Consider the following 20057-nt stretch of genomic DNA (forward strand, 5'->3'; position numbering starts at 1 on the left):
GTTATGTCCTGAAGCCAGTCCTAATGCCATAAACTATAATTAAGTAGATGTCACTGCCAACTTAATACTGAGGAATAGCTTTCCCCATCATTCTGTAAATGTGATCAGCTTTGTTTAACGGTGTCAAAATCATCATTATAGCAGTATGATACGTAGCTCCTCCTCTCGAAAAATACTGTCAACCTTTTAAAGTTAATCCATCCCCCTACCACTGGACTTGATGTTCACCCTGTCCTGAAATTCTCCACCTAATGCTGCAGTAGGAGCAACATCAACTTGAGGACTGGTGGTTCAGGGCAAGTAAGAATGGACAATAAATGTGGTTGTGCCAGTTTTTCCCACACTCTATAACAAGCACAGAAATATTAAATAGTTGAAACAAGAAAACTGCAGAACATGGAAAATCAGCCACGCTTGTGCTTCTCCATGCAGACTGTTGCCATCTTAATACTTCCCCCCCCCCCCCCCCCCCCCCGAAACAGGCAGTTTATCGTGCTGTGTTAACATTGTACTGACTATCTGCTTGGAAGCCAACTGACTAGATAGTCCTCATAGAAATGATAATATTTCAGGACAATCTTTAAATTACTTCTTTTTCTCCTTTTATCCCCCATTGTTTTCCTCTTTCACTCCCCTCTCCCCCCCAATCACTCTTGTGCGTACACCTACCCTTCCCAGTCTGATCCAGATTGTTTTTTGTGCCAGCCATTTCAATGCTGACAATAGCCCCCAGTAACTATCTGGATTTCCCCTCACACCACTTGGGAAGTTCCTACAAAATCACTTGTTGGTCACCTAGTACAGAAAACTGTCTAGTCCTAGTGACTAGAGCAAAATTTAAATGCGCTTTCCATTTCTGTGACCATTCTGCTGGTGACATTAGACACAATATTTCTCCAGATATTCTGAATCGAGGGAAGCTTTTCCATTCTGCTTTGGAGGAGACTCTTCTCTCAACCAAAATTCCAAAAACTGACGATGAAGAAATTGCAGGGTACTTGCACAGTGTGCAGGACATCTTAGCAGACATTAGAGGAACTCGAGTCTTGGAGAGTGTTGTGAGTCATCTGCCATTGCAGTACATGGGAATAGTAGACTGCGTTGCAGAATATCGGTAAGATCTGGCATTCCTTTCATCTAATGTTTACATTGCAGTGTCTATGGTTATAAAATCAAATAGATAGATAAGGCTAAATAGACATGGCAGTGCAGGTGGTGTGTCATAACAGCAGCATGTGGAAATTAATGGAGAGCATTGTGATTCCTGACAACCATACTTACACTAAGTGTCCACAGGTTGAGGAACTTTGGCTCAGAGTTGTTAAGCTGGAGTGCAAGTTGTAAACATTGCAGGGCATCAGGGAGTGGGGAGACTTGTCTGTACACTTTGTTCCTGGAGACAGTCACACCCCTTAGGTTAAGTAGAACTTTAGAGTTGATTAATGGTCATGGACAGACGAGTGTGACTCTGAGTCAAACAGTAATGGGGATCCAAGAGGTAATGATGGAGGAGCCTCAGTCTCTACCTGTATGGATGAGAACAGGGACTGCAGGGTGGATAGGCAAACTGACCATAGCACCATAGTGCAGGAAGTCGTTCAGGTGGAGGGGGGTGATGAAAAGGAATATGGGAATAGAGGACACTGTGGTCAGGAGGAAAAATACTGTTCTCTGCAGCCATGACCAGGAGTTCCAAAGGATGTGTTGCCTGTCGGGTGTCAGGGTTAAGGAGATCGCCTTGCAGCTGGATAAGAACTTGGAGTAAGAAAGGAGGATCAGGTTGTCGTGATCCACTTAGGAAGCAGTGGCATAGGTAGAACTAGGAATGGTATTCTCCTGGGAGAGTTTGAGGAGTTAGGGTCCAAATTAAAATGCAGGGCCTTAAAAGTGGTCATCTGAGTTGTTACCTGAGCCATATGCCAATTGGTGCATAGGTTGAAGCAGATCAGAGAATTAAACATGTGGCTGAAAGAGTGGTATGGGAAGAAGGGGTTTCAATTCATGGGGCACTGGTACCAGCACTGAGAAAGAGGGGCTCCTGGTCCTGTTGAGATGGGCTTCGCTTAAACAGAAATGCTGGAAATATTCAGCAGGTTAGGCAGCATCTGTGGAGAGAGAATGGGTCGTGTAAAAAAAAAAAAGAACAAAAGGGAAGGCCTTGTGATAAGGTGTAAGACAGGGAAGATTAAATGACAAAGGAGATGATAGTGCAAGGCCAGAGGGAATGGCCATGGGGCCGGTAAAGAAACAAAATATGTCCAGAGGAGGTGTGAATGGCAGAATAATGAACACCTTCCATCTGAAAGGAAAAACAAAAAAAAGTGGAGCCAAAACTTCTAGAGAAAAAGGAAACAAAATGGGAGCAGAAATTGCAGTCTGAACAGTTGAAATCCAGTTGATTCCGGAAGGCTGAAATGTGCCTAATCTAAAGATGAAGCACTGTCCCTCGAGCTTACATTGAACTTCATTGGAACATGGCATGAGATCAAGAACAGAGGTCAGTGTGACAGCAAGATAGAGAATTTAAATGACCGGCGACTGGAAGTTCGGGGTCACGCTTGCAAATGAACGGACGTGTCCTACAGACTAGTCACCCAATCTGCATTTGTTTTCCCCAATGTAGAGCATACCACATTGTGCACAGCGAATACTGTATATCAGTGCTTCCCTAACTGTTTTCCAATGTGACCTCATTTTGACATACGCACATTCTAACTAGCTTCTCTCCTCCCACACAGCACATAGGTCAACCAGCCAGCAGGGAGGCATGACAGCACTGCCAGCTCAAGCTCAAGCCCCAACTCTAGTCCAAGCTGGAATGCAGCTAATTCACCAACTCCTGCCGCTGTTCTGCCTACCAGCTATTGTCTATTAAGAATTTCATATTTTCCTAACACATTTTTAATTCAGATTTGCTATTCTTGTTAAGCTCTGACCCCCACACTCCAATGGAGTAAACTCATATTAGGAGGAAAACAGTGCAATTGATGCTGTCCCCTTTTAGACTGGATCATCTAATAAATAGGAAGGTTACTGTCTCGTCACCTCCATACTCACCTTTGTAAGAACTGACTCCTTCTCAGGCTTCAGTTAATATTTTCAGATCAATCGATTTATTTATACATCTCTCTACCTTAGTTTACACAAAGGAACAGGAACTTCTGAGTTAGTGAGTCCACTGCACATGACATTTTTTAAATGGTCTTGAAAAGAAGGAGAAACAATCCCAGGTTCCAGGCCACCAGTGCCGAGATTGGATCCAGTAGAAAGATTCAGTAGGAGAAGAATGAAGTTAGGGGGGGCGGTGGAAGGAGGAATTCAGTGACTCACATGTCGGGGGGTGGGGGAGCACGTGACCCCATCTGCTGTCTCTGCTAACCCATTTGTGATTGCAACCCACAGTTTGGGAATCGCTGCAGTTTATTAAATTGAAAGAAGTGCATATAAATCACTGTCTCACCTGGAAGTAGGGTTTGGGGCCTTGGCCAATCAAGGACTATGAGATTGATTTTTGATCCCTTGGGGAATCAAAGGATATGGGGAACAGGTGGGAAAGTGGAGTTGAGACAGAAGATCAGCTATGATTGTATTAATTGTCTATATCAATGATTTAGATGAGGGAACCAAATGTAATATTTTTAAGCTTGCTGATAACACAAAACTAGGTGGGAATGTGAGTGGTGAGGAGGATATTAAGAAATTTCAAGGCGATTTAGACAAGTTGAGTGAGTGGGCGAATACACGGCATATGCAGTATAACATGGATAAGTATGAAGTTATCCACTTTGGTCGGAAAAACAGAATGGCAGAGTATTATTTAAATGGTGATAGACAAAGGGACCTGAAAGCAAGCATGCAGGCATAGCAAGCAGTTAAGGTGGCAAATGGTATGTCTTTTTTTTTTATTCATTCATGGGGTTTAGGCTTCACTGGCTAGGCCAGCATTTATTGCCCATCCCTAGTTGCCCTTGAGAAGGTGGTGGTGAGCTGTCTTCTTGAACCACTGCAGTCCATGTGGCTTAGGTACACCCACAGTGCTGTTAGGAAGGGATTTTGACCCAGCAACAGTGAAGGAATGGCGATATATTTCCAAGTCAGGATGGTGAGTGACTTGGGGAGCATCCAGGTGGTGGTGTTCCCATCTATCTGCTGCCCTTGTCCTTATACATGGTAGTGGTCATGGGTTTGGAAGATGCTGGTGAAGGAGCCTTGGTGAATCCCTGCAGTGCATCTTGTAGATGGTACACACTGCTGCTACTGTGCTTTGGTGGTGGAGGGAGTGAATGTTTGTGGATGTGGTGCCAATCCAGTGGGCTGCTCTGTCCTGGATGGTGTCAGGCTTCTTGAGTGTTGTGGGAGCTGCGCTCATCCAGGCAAGGGGAGAGTATTCCATCACAATCCTGACTTGTGCCTTGTAGATGGTGGACAGGCTTTGGGGAGTCAGGAGTTACTCATCGACGTATTCCTAGTCTCTGACCTACTCTTGTAGCCACAGTATTTATATAGCTATTCCAGCTCAGTTTCTGGTCAATGGTAACCCCCAGGATGTTGATAGTAGTGGATTCACTGATGGTAATACCATTGAACATCAAGGGGTGATGGTTGGATTTTCTCTTGTTGGAGATGGTCATTGCCTGACACTTGTGAGGTGCAAATGTTACTTGCCACTTGTCAGCCCAAGCCTGGATATTGTCCAGGTCTTGCTGCATTTGGACATAGACTGCTTCAGTATCTGAGGAGTTGTGAATGATGCTAAACATTGTGCAATCATTAGCAAACATCCCCACTTCTGACCTTATGATGGAAGGTAGGTCATTGAAGTAGCTGAAGATGGTTGGGCCATGCACACTACCCTGAGTAACTCCTGCGGTGATGTCCTGGTGCTGAGATAACTGACCTTCAACAAGGACAACCACCTCCCTTTGTGTTAGGTATGAATCCAACCAGTGGAGAATTTTCCCCCTGATTCCCATTGACTCCAATTTTGCTAGGACTCCTTGATGCCACACTTGGTCAAATGCTGCCTTGATGTCAAGGGCAGTCGCACTCGCCTCACCTCGGGAGTTCAGCTCTTTTGTCCATGTTTGAACCAAGGCTGTAATGAGGTGAGGAGCTGAATGGCTCTGGTGGAACCCAAACTGGGCGTCAGTTAACAGATTATTGCTAAGCAAATGCTGCTTGATAGCACTGTTGATGATCCCTTCCATTATGTTACAGATGATGGAGAGTAGACCGATGGAGCGGTAATTGCCTGAGTTGGATTTGTCCTGCTTTTTGTGTACAGGACATACCTGGGCAATTTTCCAAATAGCCGGGTAGATGCCCGTGTTGTAGCTGTACTGAAACAGCTTGGCTAGGGGCTCGACAAGTTCTGGAGCACAAGACTTTAGTGCTACTGCTGGAATATTGTCAGGGCCCATAGCCTTTGCACTATGCAGAGCCTTCAGCCGTTTCTTGATATCACATGGAATGAATTGAATTGGCTGAAGACTGGCACCAGTGATAATGTGGACCTCCAGAGGGGACCGAAAAGGATCATCCACTCAGCATTTCTGGCTGATGATTGTAGCAAATGCTTCAACCTTATCTTTGGCACTGATGTGCTGGGCTCCTCCATCATTGAGGGTGGGGATATTTGTGGAGCCTCCTCCTCCAGTGAGTTGTTTAATTGTCCACTACCATTCATGGCTGGGTGTGGCAGGACTGCAGAGCTTAGATCTGATCCATTGGTTGTGGGATCACTTAGTCCTGTCTAACACTTGCTACTTATGCTGTTTGGCATGCAAGTAGTCCTGTGTTATAGCTTCACCAGGTTGACACCTCATTTTTAGATATGCCTGGTGCTGCTCCTGGCATGGCCTCTTGCAGTCTTTATTGAACTAGGGTTGATCCCCTGGCTTGATGGTAATGGTAGAGTGGGGGATGTGCTAGGCCATGAGGTTACAGATTGTGTTCAAGTGCAACACTGCTGCTGCTGATGGTCCATAATGCTTCATGGATGCCCAGTCTTGAGTTGCTAGATCTGTTCGAAATCTACCCCATTTAACATGGTGGTAGTGCCACACAACATGATGGAAGGTATCCTCATTGTGAAGGTGGGACTTCGTCTCCACGGTGACTGCACGGGTTGTCACTCCTACCGATACTGTCATGGACAGATGCATCTGCGGCAGGCAGGTTGGTGAGGATGACATCAAGTATGTTTTTCCCTCTTGTTGGTTCCCTCACCACCTGCTGCAGACCCAGTCTAGTAGCTATGTCATTTGGAACTCGGCCAGTATGGTGCTAGTAGTGATGGACATTGAAGTTCCCCTGCCCAGAATACATTCTGCGCCCTTGCCACCCTCAGTGCTTCCCCCACGTGGTGTTCAACATTAAGGAGTATTGATTCATCAGCTGAGGGAGGGCGGTTTCCTTGCCCATGTTTGAGCTGATGCCATGAGACTTCATGGAGTCCGGTGTCAATGTTGAGGGCAACTCCCTCCCGACTGCATACCCCTGTGCCGCCACCTCTGCTGGGCCTGTCCTGTTGGTGGGACAAGACATACCCAGGGATGGTGATGGTGGTGTTAGGAAATCATATCTGTTAAGGTATTATTCCATGAGGATAACTATGTCAGGTTGTTGCTTGGCTAGTCTGTGAGACAGCACTCTCAATTTTGGCATTAGCCCCCAGATGTTAGTACTTTGCAGGGTCTACAGGGCTGAGATTGCCGTTGTTGTTTCCGGTGCCTAGCTCAATGCCTGGTGGTCCATCTAGTTTCATTCCTTTTTTATGACTTTGTAGCGGTTTTTTACAACTAACTAGCTAGGCCATTTCAGAGAGCATTTAAGAGTCAATCACATTGCTGTGGTCAGACCAGGTACGAATGACAGATTTTCTTCCCTAAAGGGCATTAGTGAACCAGGTGGGTTCTTGCAGCAATCGACAACGGTTCCGTGGTCGTCGTTAGACTTTTAATTCCAGATTTTTATTGAATTCAAATTCTACCATCTGGCGGGATTCGAACCCGGGTCCCCAGAGCATTACCATGGGTCTCTGGATTACTTGTCCAGCAACAATAACACTACGCCATCACCTCCCCCGTTGGCTTTCATTGCAAGAGGAGTTGAGTACAGGAGCAAGAATGTCTTACTGCAGCTATACAGAGCCTTGATGAGACCACACCTGGAGTATTGTGTGCAGTTTTGGTCTCCTTACCTAAGAAAGGACGTACTTGCCATAGAGGGAGTGCAGCTAAGGTTCACCAGACTGGTTCCTGGGATGGCAGAATTGTCGAATGAGGAGAGATTGGGTCTACTAGACCTGTATTCACCTGGACTTTAGAAGAATGAGAGGGAATCTCATTGAAACATATAAAATTTTGACAGGACTGGACAGATTGGATGCAGGGATGATGCTTCCTCTGGCTGGGAGAGTCTATAACAAGGTGTCACAGTCTCAGGATAAGGGGTAGGCCATTTAGGACTGAGATGAGGAGAAACCTCTTCACTCAGAGGGCGGTGAACCTATGGAATTCTCTGCCACGGATGGCTGTGGGGACTAAGTCACTGAATATATTTAAGAAGGAAATAAATAGATTTCTAAACTCTAAAGGTATCAAGGGGTATGGGGAGAGACTGAGAGTATGGCATTGAGATAGAGGATCAGCCATGATCATATTGAACGGCGGAGCAGGCTCAAAAGGCCGAATGACCTACTTCTGCTTCTATTTTCTATGTATTGAATGCAGAGCAGGTTCGAGGGGCTGTATGGTCTACTTCTGCTCCTGTTTATATTTTTATGTTAAACAGCATCCATTGAAAGTGTAGAAGGTGCAGAGAGGATTTACTTTCATACTCTCAACTGATACAGGCATCAGTTATGTGGCAAAGCTGGGATTGTTCTCTTCAACATTAACTTTAAAAGGAAATTTGACATGTATTTGATAAGAGAAGATTTGCAAGGCTATAGGGAATGAGCAGGGGAGTGGGACCTACAAGGAGCTAGCAGGGACAGGATGGACCTCGTACTGTGGTGTATCTGGTTGAGTTATGATTGACACCTTGGACACAATCACCTCAACTACCGGTGCTCACACCAGTCAGAGGAGCAAAGCTTCAGCAACAGCTGCTTTGTCTCTTTGCAACGCAGTCCTGGTAGGTACAAGTCCTGAACTTATCCTCCTCAATGTAAGCTTTCCAGCTCAGATCGTTGGGTAGCAATGGGGAGCACAAACCAGGCTGATTTTGCCCTTTCTAATTTCGGTCTGCTAAAGACAATTGTAGCAACCCTGCTGGTGCCCTAACAATTATTTGCTAACTCAGTAGAGGCAGATAATTGAACCTAAGACTGGTGATCTATGTTGGCTCTACCAACTGAAAAAGCTGCTTTTCTTTTTAAATAGTTTGGTTGACTGGAATTTTCAAGGATTAGTACTGGTTGGCAAATTCCTCTGTATGAGCACAGTGGTGAGCAGTGGAAAATTTGACTGATGCTTTCATTTACTTATTTGGTGCAGGAGCAAGTTGTGTGTAATTGATTGGAAAACCTCTGAGAAACCAAAGCCTTATTTTCGAAACACCTTTGATAACCCACTCCAGGTAGCAGCATATGCTGGTGCCCTGAACCATGATGACAACTATAACTTTCAGGTCAGTAAACCTTTCATTGGATGTCAGCCACAGCTGAGTGGTAGAACTCTCACCCCTCAGTCGGACGATTGTTGGTTCTAGTCCCACTCTGGAAATGTAGGATGACAATGCAGTACTGAGGGACTGCTGTATTGGCAAGGTGCTGCTTTTCAAATGAAATTTTAAATCGAGGCCCTGTCTGTCCTGTCAGAAGGTAAAAGACCCTATAGTGCTCTGGAAGAAGAGCAGGGGAGTTTTCCTGGTGTTCTGCTCGATATTTATTCCACTACCAACACCATTGAAACAGATTATCTGGTCATTACACAAGTACAATAAAATTTTTTCTTTGAGATATCTTCACTGCTTTCATCCTTCAGCCTCTGCACTGAACAACTTTTCATTCTTGGTGATTTCAACCTCCAGCTCAACTCCTCATACTTTCTTCTTTGCATTCATTTCCCATAATCATCCTCCCATAAACACTCACTCACTGTAAACACCCAGCCCATATTGACAGCCAATCCTTTGACCTTGCCATCTTATGTGGTTTTGCTGTTCCTATCGTATCAATCATAGATAAGGCCATCTCTCATCACTTCTTTTTATTGCTCTAGACCCACATCTCCCTTCCTCACCCCAGCCCTACCTTTTCCTGTATCTGCCCCTGGAAAATTATGATTCCCCAGTTGACTTATAACTACACTTTCAAAGTCCCAACAATCTAGCCTTTGGCCCTCCATTCACTACAACATTTCTGCAGCTACTACATCACCTGCACCTTTTGTTATCCAAGTCCCCAATAAAACCATTATTCTCTCATACCCTGGCTGTTCCCCCTAGTCTTAGTCCAGCCCTCAACTCTGCTCCCTTAAGTCCAAGGGAATGTAAAAGTAACTTCCCGCTTTTTTTCTTTACTGCAAACATCCCTCTGCCCTGTCTCCTTCACCCTCACATCCAACAAGTGTAAAGAGCTCATGGACTTCTTCGTCACAAAGATCAAGACCATCTGATCGGCTGCCTCTGCCACTTCCCTTCCTTCCATTAACACGCCTGGCTAAATTTCCTTTAATACTGCTCCTCGCCCTTGCCTTAAACGTGTATATTTCTCAGTTTCTCTCCTATCTCCCCCACATCCTCTCCAAGCTCATCTTGTTCATGAAACCCACCTCCTGCTCCCTTGACCCTATTCCCATTAAAGTGCTGACCATTGGCTTCTCCTCCTGGTCCCCATGTTAGCCAATATTGTTAACAGTTCTGTCTTCTGCCATCATCATTCCTCTCTTTTTTTAAAAAAAAAACCCTTGACCCTAATGTCTTTGCAAACTATCACCACATCTCCAACCTCCCTGTCCTGTCCAAATGTGTTGTTGCCTTCCAAATTCCTTTCCCTTTCCATGTTTGAATTTTTTTGTACTTATTATTTATTCTTTCACAGATGTGGGCATTGCTGTCTTGGCCAGCATTTATTGCCAATCCCTAAATGCCCTTGAAAAGGTGGTGGTGAGCTGCGTTCTTGAACTGCTGCAGTCTGAGGTGTAGGTACACCCACAGTGCTGTTAGGAAGGTAGTTCCAGGATTTTGACCCAGTGACAGTGAAGGAACGGCGATATATTTCCAAGTCAGTATGGTGTGTGGCTTGGAGGAGCACTTTCAGATGATGGTGTGCCCATGCGACTGCTGCCCTTGCCCTTCTAGATGGTAGAGGTCACGGGTTTGGATGGTGCTGTCAGAGGAGGCTATGAGTTGAAGTAGTGCATCTTGTATATGGTACACATAGCTGCCACTGTGGACAGCGTAAGTATTTAAGGCAGTGTTGGGGTGTCGACCAAGCAAGCTGCATTGTCCTGGATAGCGTGGAGCTTCGAGTGTTGTTGGAGCTGCACTCATCCAGGCAAGTGGAGAATATTCTATCACACACCTGACTTGTGCCTTGTAGATGGTGGACAGGCTTTGGGGAGTCAGGGAGGTAAGTTACTTGCTGCAGAATTCCCAACCTCTGACCTGCTCTTGTAGCCACGGTATTTATATAGCTGGTCCAATTCAGTTTCTGGTCAATGGTAACTGCCTCCCCCCCCTGCCCAATTTTTAAAAAATTCGTTCTTGGGATGTGTGTGTCGCTGGCAGGGCCAGCATTTATTGCCTATCCTTAATTGCCCTTGAGAAGTTAGTGGTGAGCTGCTCTCTTGAGCTGCTGCAGTCCATGTGGTATAGGTTACAACCACAGTATACCTAGTGTACCAGTGTACGAACAGTGGTAATGCCATTGAATGTCATGAGGAGATAGTTAGATTCTCTTATTGAAGATGGTCATTGCCTGGCACTTGTGTGGCACAAATGTTACTTGCCACTTATCAGCCCAAGCCTGAAAGTTGAGCCCCTCCAATCAATTTTTCACCTCTGCCACAGTACCAAAATGGCTCTTACCAAAGTGATAAATGACATCAATGTGACTGTCATAGAGTCATTTACAGCAATGTAGGAGGCTATTTGGCCCATCAAGTCCATGCCAGTTCTCCGAGGGGCATTCCAGTCAGTCCCACTCCCCAGCTCATTACAAAGGTAAATTATCCCCCCTCGACCTTTCTCCTATCTTTGACATGGTTGACCACACCATTCTCCTCCCACTGCTCTGTACTGTCATCTAGCTGGCTGGGACTGCTGTCGCTTGGTTCCTTCCTTATCTGTTTAAATGTAGCCACAGTATTGGTTGCAATGAATTCTCCTCCTGCTCCCACACCATTACCTGGGGTGTCCCCCAAGAATCAGTCATTGGCCTGCCCTATTTCTCACTACATGCTGCCCATTGGTACATCATCCAAAAGCTTTAGTTTTCCCAGCTGTACCACACTACCACCTCTCTCAATTCCCTCACTGCTGTTAAATTGTCAGATTACTTATCCAGCATCCAGTACTGATAGAGCAGAAATTTCCTCCAGTTAAATATTTGGAAGACTGAAGCATTGTCTTCATCCCTGCTCCAAACTCCATTTCCTAGCTATGGACTCCAACCCTCTTCCTGGTAACTGGCAGACTGTTCACAACGTTGGTGTCATATTTGACCCCGAGATAAGCTTCTGAACACATCCCAGGCCATCACTAAGACCTTTTCCACTTCCATATCATTACTCAACTTTGCCCTGTCTCAACTCAACTGCTGATGAAACCCTAATTCATGCATTTTTTTTTACCTCCAGGCATGACTATTCTGACTCATTCCAGGCTGGTATCCCACATTCTATCCTCCATAAACTTGAGGTGATCCAAAGTATTGCTTTCCTTGTCCCTACTCACACTGTTCACCTATTTAAGGGTTCACCCCTTCTCTCACCAACCTGCATTGGTTCTTAGTCAAGCAACAATGCAATTTTTAAATTCTCATCCTTGTTTGCAAATTGCTCTCTGGCTTCACTCCTCCCTATCTTTGCAATCTCCTCCAGTCCTACAACCCTCTGAGGTCTCTGCATTCCTCTAATTCCAGCCTCTGGAGCATTACCGATTTTAATTGCTCTGACATGAGTGGCCTTGTCTTCAACTGCCTTGGCCCTAAGCTATGGAATTCCTTCCCTATACCTCTACAACTTTAGTTCTCTTACTTCCTTTTAGATGTTACTTTGCCCAATTTTTGGGTCTTCTGCCCTAATATCGCCTTATGTGATATTTTACATTATAGACTCCTCTGAAGCACCTTGGGATGTTTCATTACTGTAAAGGTGCTCAGTAAATATACGTAAACAAAAACAGAATTACCTGGAAAAACTCAGCAGGTCTGGCAGCATCGGCGGAGAAGAAGAGTTGAGTTTCGAGTCCTCATGACCCTTCGACAGAACTTGAGTTCGAGTCCAAGAAAGAGTTGAAATATAAGCTGGTTTAAGGTGTGTGTGTGTGGGGGGCGGAGAGATAGAGAGACAGAGAGGTGGGGGGGGGTGGTGTGGTTTTAGGGACAAACAAGCAGTGATAGAAGCAGATCATCAAAAGATGTCAACGACAATAGTACAATAGAACACATAGGTGTTAAAGTTAAAGTTGGTGATATTATCTAAACGAATGTGCTAATTAAGAATGGATGGTAGGGCACTCAAGGTATAGCTCTAGTGGGGATTTTTTTTTTATATAATGGAAATAGGTGGGAAAAGGAAAATCTTTATAATTTATTGGAAAAAAAAGGAAGGGGGAAACAGAAAGGGGGTGAGGATGGGGGAGGGAGCTCACGACCTAAAGTTGTTGAATTCAATATTCAGTCCGGAAGGCTGTAAAGTCCCTAGTCGGAAGATGAGGTGTTGTTCCTCCAGTTTACGTTGGGCTTCACTGGAACAATGCAGCAAGCCAAGGACAGACATGTGGGCAAGAGAGTAGGGTGGAGTGTTAAAATGGCAAGCGACAGGGAGGTTTGGGTCATTCTTGCGGACAGACTGCAGGTGTTCTGCAAAGCGGTCGCCCAGTTTACGTTTGGTCTCTCCAATGTAGAGGAGACCACATTGGGAGCAACGAATGCAGTAGACTAAGTTGGGGGAAATGCAAGTGAAATGCTGCTTCACTTGAAAGGAGTGTTTGGATCCTTGGACGGTGAGGAGAGAGGAAGTGAAGGGGCAGGTGTTGCATCTTTTGCGTGGGCATGGGGTGGTGCCACAGGAGGGGGTTTCTCGATCTTTTCATTGAGAACTGTCGGCGCGACATTAGTCGTCTCAATTTCTCTGCTCCTCTCACCCATTCTAACCTGTCTCTCTCTGAACTTACTGCACTCCATTCTCTCAGGTCCAACCCTCACGTTGTCATCAAACCTGCTGACAAGGGTGGTGCTGTTGTTGTCTGGCGCACTGACCTCTACCTCGCGGAGGCTGAGCGTCAACTCACAGACACTTCCTCCTACCTCTCCCTGGACCATGACCCCACCATTGAACATCAAGCCATTGTTTCCAGGACTGTCACTGACCTCATCTCCTCTGGGGATCTCCCTCCCACAGCTTCCAACCTGATAGTCGCCCAACCTCGGACGGCCTGCTTCTATCTCCTACCCAAAATCCACAAACAGAACTGCCCCGGTAGACCGATCGTCTCAGCTTGCTCCTGCCCCACAGAACTCATTTCTCATTATCTTGACTCCCTTCTCTCTCCCCTTGTCCAGTCCCTTCCCACCTACATCCGTGATTCCTCTGACACCTTACGTCACATCAACAATTTCCAGTTCCCTGGCCCCAACCACTTCCTCTTCACCATGGACGTCCAATCCCTCTACACCTCCATCCCCCACCAGGATGGTCTGAGGGCCCTTAGCTTCTTCCTCGAACAGAGGCCCGAACAATCCCCATCCACCACTACTCTCCTCCGTCTGGCTGAACTTGTTCTCACGCTGAACAATTTCTCCTTCAACTCCTCTCACTTCCTCCAAATAAAAGGTGTGGCTATGGGTACCCGCATGGGCCCCAGCTATGCCTGTCTCTTTATGGGGTATGTGGAACATTCCTTGTTGCAGTCCTACTCCGGCCCCCTTCCACAACTCTTTCTCCGGTACATCGATGATTACTTCAGTGCTGCTTCATGCTCTTGTCGGGACTTGGAAAAATTTATTAATTTTGCTTCCAATCTCCACCCCTCCATCGTTTTCACGATGTCCATCTCTGACACTTCCCTTCCCTTCCTTGACCTCTCTGTCTCAATCTCTGGTGATAGACTGTCCACCAATATCCATTACAAACCCACCGACTCCCACAGCTACCTCGACTACAGCTCCTAATACCCCGCTTCCTGTAAGGACTCCATCCCATTCTCTCAGTTCCTTCGCCTCCATTGCATCTGTTCCGATGATGCTACCTTCAAAAACAGTTCCTCTGACATGGCCTTCTTCCTTAACCGAGGTTTTCCACCCACGGTCGTTGACAGGGCCCTCAACCGTGTCCGGCCCATCTCCCGCGCATCCGCCCTCACGCCTTCTCCTCCCAGCCAGAAACATGTTAGGGTCCCCCTTGTCCTCACTTATCACCCCACCAGCCTCCGCATTCAAAGGATCATCCTCCGCCATTTCCGCCAACTCCAGCATGATGCCACCACCAAACACATCTTCCCTTCACCCCCCTTATCGGCATTCCGTAGGGATCGCTCCCTCCGGGACACCCTGGTCCACTCCTCCATCACCCCCTCCTATGGCACCACCCCATGCCCACGCAAAAGATGCAACACCTGCCCCTTCACTTCCTCTCTCCTCACCGTCCAAGGATCCAAACACTCCTTTCAAGTGAAGCAGCATTTCACTTGCATTTCCCCCAATTTAGTCTACTGCATTCGTTGCTCCCAATGTGGTCTCCTCTACATTGGAGAGACCAAACGTAAACTGGGCGACCGCTTTGCAGAACACCTGCGGTCTGTCCACAAGAATGACCCAAACCTCCCTGTCGCTTGCCATTTTAACACTCCACCCTGCTCTCTTGCCCACATGTCTGTCCTTGGCTTGCTGCATTGTTCCAGTGAAGCCCAATGTAAACTGGAGGAACAACACCTCATCTTCCGACTAGGGACTTTACAGCCTTCCGGACTGAATATTGAATTCAACAACTTTAGGTCGTGAGCTCCCTCCCCCATCCTCACCCCCTTTCTGTTTCCCCCTTCCTTTTTTTTTCCAATAAATTATAAAGATTTTCCTTTTCCCACCTATTTCCATTATATAAAAAAAAACCCCCACTAGAGCTATACCTTGAGTGCCCTACCATCCATTCTTAATTAGCACATTCGTTTAGATAATATCACCAACTTTAACTTTAACACCTATGTGTTCTATTGTACTATTGTCGTTGACATCTTTTGATGATCTGCTTCTATCACTGCTTGTTTGTCCCTAAAACCACACCCCACCCCCCCCACCTCTCTCTCTCTCTCTCTCTCTCTATCTCTATCTCTCCGCCCCCCACACACACACACCTTAAACCAGCTTATATTTCAACTCTTTCTTGGACTCGAACTCAAGTTCTGTCGAAGGGTCATGAGGACTCGAAACGTCAACTCTTTTCTTCTCCGCCGATGCTGCCAGACCTGCTGAGTTTTTCCAGGTGATTCTGTTTTTGTTTTGGATTTCCAGCATCCGCAGTTTTTTTGTTTTTATCTCAGTAAATATACGTTGCTGCTATTATTACATTGATTTTTTTGGGAGCACATTATCTGTAGTTTGGCTGCTGCATATCCTACTTTACAAGTGACTATACTTCATAAGCTCTTCATTGGCTGTAAAGCACTTTGAGGCATCTGAGGTCATGAAAAGTACTATATAAGTGCAAGTCTTTCTTTATCTTTTGCACTGGTACAAAGGGTGAAAGAAAATACGTGCTCTCCAATATTTGAAAATATGATTGAGCAACAGAATAACCTCGTTCAGATATACTGGTCATTAAAGTTGATAGCACAAGTAGTTAAGAATATTAAAAATGCGATTTTTGGCTTTCTGCTTGGAGACATGGAATACAAAGTAAGGATGATTTTGAACTTGAGCAACAATTTTTTGACGTTGGGGCCACATTGAACTATTATCCAGGATTTGGGCACCTGTAATAGGCATGGAAAAGTGTTGGCTCATCTGGATGTTGCTGGCAATGAGGAGCTACAGTTGTGAAGTGCAAGTCGAGAAGTTAGCAATTTTTGTCCATTCAAGCAAAGGAGATGGAGAGAACTTCACAATTCTGAAGACTCATGATTTCGCAAAGAGAGATGGATAGTTTCCAGAGTCAGCGTCACGATAACAAGAGCCAAAAATTTTAAGGTAATTATTAAAGGAAAAAGTAGGAATAATATGTCTGTCCACAGAAGGTGACTAGAATGTGGAATTCTGTGCTATGATCTGTTATGGGCTCTTCCAACAAACTATATTTTAAAGGGAAATAGATAGTAGTTTTCAAAAAAGACATATGTTGGGTTAAATTAGTTGACGCATGAAGGAACTCACCTGGACAGCACACAGTTGATGGAGCAAATAGTTCATTTGTGTGAATGGGGGGAAAAACAGGTATCAGCATTATGTTAATGGCAAGTTAATGTGTTTTAGTGATGTTGATTTAGGGATAAATATTAATCAGGACACATGGGAGAACTCCCCATCTCTTCTAAGTTGTGCTGTGGAATCTTTTATGCTCATCTGAGAGGACAAAAAGACCTTGGTTTATTGTTTCAACTTACAGATGGCACCTTCGACAATGCAGCATTCCCTCAATACTGTTCTGTGCTGTGATATTGCATAATTTACTAACCTGGCAAATGGGTTGCAACTGTTGGGGGACTTTTATAAAATAATTTCTTCGCAATTATTTTTTTTAAAAAAGGATGCCTTTATTTGCGCTGTCACGGTTCGAGTTGTACCTCATTTTGGAACAGAAGTGATGGAGCATTTTTGAATCTGGCAGGTTGAACGGGGGCTGATTGTGGTGGCTTACAAAGATGGCTCACCTGCACACGCTCATTTCATGGACTGCGAACTGTTCCTCACCTGCTGGAAGAAATGGCTGCTTCGACTGGAGAAATACAAGGAGAAGTCAGGTGCTTCCATGTGACCAGCTTGCGAAGAGTCTGGTGGCTAAAAGAACACTGCAGGAAAATACACTGGGTAGATTCCAAAAACCCCTGGCGGCATCATATAATCTTTGGGTGTTCTTCTGGCGTGCAGATTTTAATCACTGCTTTGACCTTGGCGGATAAGACGAAGATTTCTGATGTTGAAGTAAAATTGTAAACAAGTTTTCAATATTTTCTAGTCATTTATCATGTTGTTTGTGGAATGTTACCGTGTGCAAATTAGCTGCTGTGTCATGAAGTGATTACACTTCAAAGTGCTTAATTAGCTGTTAAGCACTCTTGAGCTGTCCTGCGAACATGAACGATGCCATATAATACATATATAATGTTTTATATCCATTTACGATGTTACAAATAACAAACAATGGAAATCTGGAATTGTTTATAGCACCCTACCCTTGGATGCCAGTAACTGCAAAGGCTAAGACTTCCTGATGGCGTTGGAGATATGTAAGAATGCAAGTCTCATCTACGTCACAGTTACTGCTCCCGGTGGAGCTCCACCAAAATTACCTGTTGTCAAAACAACAAAGAATTGAAATAAATACGACGGACTGAAGCAAGGAGACCTGTAATTTGATGTCTCCCCTCCCACTCAGTGAAAAATCTGCCCTGTGTAAATGAAAAAAATGTAAAGAATTAGCATTTGTAATTATGTAGTTGTAAAGCAGCACTTTCAACCATCCCAGACATGTTTTAGCTGCCTGGAGTGTACAGTGTTTTAACGACTGCCTCTTGTTAAATGGAACAAGTGCATCTTTCCATTTCTTTGTTTACCAAACATTTGAAGCACCCATTTACCCACACTGTACAATAGATTTTTCACCAGAAGCAAGTAGTGTATATTTAATAAATATATGAACGATTGAGATGAACTGCTGCTCACACTTGCTTGCTGAGACAGCAAACTTTTCCAGTAACCTATGACACAGTGCCACCAAGTGATCGCGTAGTAATACTACCTCTATGAGCTCATAAGTACAGAAACCCCTATTTTTCATGCCAAAGCGACAAGTTGACGTTCTTATAACAGCGATCCTAATGTTAGATGTTTGTGTCATTTTTTAAAATGACTTTTAACAGTTTTCTCTCTGCACTCTGAGATGAAATTATAGCAATTTTGAATCTGGTTCACTTAAAATGGATCTTTATTTCACTAGTTGTTGCTCAGTGACAGATCTTGGCACCTTTGTCCCAGTGTCCTTCTCCCTGAACATTACAAACTAGCATATTTGTGAGGATGTGCTATTGAGAGTGGCACAAGCTAGGTGAAATCCACTTTTCCCCTTGGCCTCTGCACCATGAATACACCATGTGTTCCCTGTATGAGAAAGGAACACATCCTCTTCTGACAGTGCTCTGGAATGGAAGGATGTTAAGAGTAGCTCTAGTTCACTGGTGTCACTTTCTGTCACTAGAGCGGTGCCTCATTGATTGCTTCCACTTAATAACCCAGTCAAGTAGAACTCACCGCATGGGATTCATTGTGCTTTCCTGTGAGTTACTGTAATGTGGTGCACCATGCTACCCTTCTGTTACAGTTTACTTAGTACTTTTCAGTCTTATGCCTGCCCTGACCCCATTCCATTCATTGGGTCATGATATTCCCCACTAGAAATTAAAAACAGTCCTAAAATGCTCAACCTGTTGGGTTGAGATGAATTTCCTCTTTAGTGCATTGAAAGTGCAAGTAGTGAGAGTCAGTTTTCCTTTTTTTAATCATATGTACAAATGTGTGCTTTTTCCATGCAATTCCCGCAAGGTCAGTTTTAATGCAGATGAGCCAATAAGAAAGGGACTGGCAATAGTTGTAATTGAATCATTCATTAACCATATAACTATGGAGTGACCATCCTTGTTGCTCATCCACTGGAGTGAATGTGGAAAACATGAGAAGCCATATTGCTGACAAGGCCAGGCAGATTAAAGGAGAAATGGGGAGAATCAACAAAATGTCTTCATGGACTAACTAACAGAGGAACTAGAGGCACTTAGTGGTGGATGTCATGTCTCTGACTTAGGTAAGTTAGAAAGGTCGAATATCAGGAGCTATCAAGGTAGGCAAAGAGAATGATTTTGATACTCTTTCCCCAACCCTCCACCTGACCCCTCCACTGCCAGAAATTGATAGATGGCAGCATTACATTGTTTGGGTACAGGTGTATTTTCCTGAATAAAATAATATTGACCTGAATGTATCCAGTAACTTAATGTGATGGTTGTACAAAAAAGACATAATGAACCAATAAACTGATATCTTTTACAAGATAGGCAGTTATATCAAGGGCCTAATCACAGCAGCTGTTCGACTGCATATGATGCACACTCGTGATGGCGTATGTGATGGGGGAGGTGATGGAGGAGCTGTCGCTGGACTAGTAATCCAGAGACCCATGGTAATGCTTTGGGGACCTGGGTTCAAATCCCACTATTGTAGATGGTGGAATTTGAATTCAATAAAAATCTGGAATTAAAAGTCTAATGAAGACCATGAAACCATTGTCAATTGATGTAAAATCCCATCCGGGACCATTCCATCCTTCCCATTTAGGGAAGGAAATCTGCCGTCCTTACCTACTGGCCTACACTTGACTCCAGACCCACAGCAATGTGGTTGATTCTTAAATGCCCTCTGAAATGGGCTAGCAAGCCATTCAGTTGTATCAAACCGCTACAAAGTCACAAAAAAGGGATTAAACCCGGCATCGACTTAGGCACGGAAATGACAACGGCAAACTCAGCCCTGTCGTCAATGCAAAGGCCTTCCTACTAAAATCTGGGGGCTCGTGCCAAAATTGGGAGAGCTATCTCACAGACTCACATAGTCATCCTCACGGAATCATGTCTAACAGATAATGTCCCAGACAGTACCATCACCATACCTGGGTATGTCCTGT

General features: G+C 44.8%; 1 protein-coding gene across 2 annotated transcripts in view; it reads left to right on the forward strand.

Moving 5' to 3' along the window:
- The window catches only part of mgme1 (mitochondrial genome maintenance exonuclease 1), a 40457-nt gene extending 23263 nt beyond the window's left edge, over nt 1–17194 (forward strand). For both annotated transcript variants that reach the window (XM_041203761.1, XM_041203753.1), the window contains 3 exons: nt 901–1114; nt 8502–8634; nt 16992–17194. In XM_041203761.1, the coding sequence (XP_041059695.1) occupies nt 901–1114; nt 8502–8634; nt 16992–17138 (494 nt within the window). In that variant the 3' untranslated portion in view covers nt 17139–17194. The remainder of the gene's footprint in view (nt 1–900; nt 1115–8501; nt 8635–16991) is intronic.
- Nucleotides 17195–20057: the final 2863 nt, after the last annotated feature.

This window comes from Carcharodon carcharias, chromosome 2 (assembly GCF_017639515.1).
Source record: "Carcharodon carcharias isolate sCarCar2 chromosome 2, sCarCar2.pri, whole genome shotgun sequence".
In the NCBI taxonomy this organism is placed as follows: Eukaryota; Metazoa; Chordata; class Chondrichthyes; order Lamniformes; family Lamnidae; genus Carcharodon; species Carcharodon carcharias.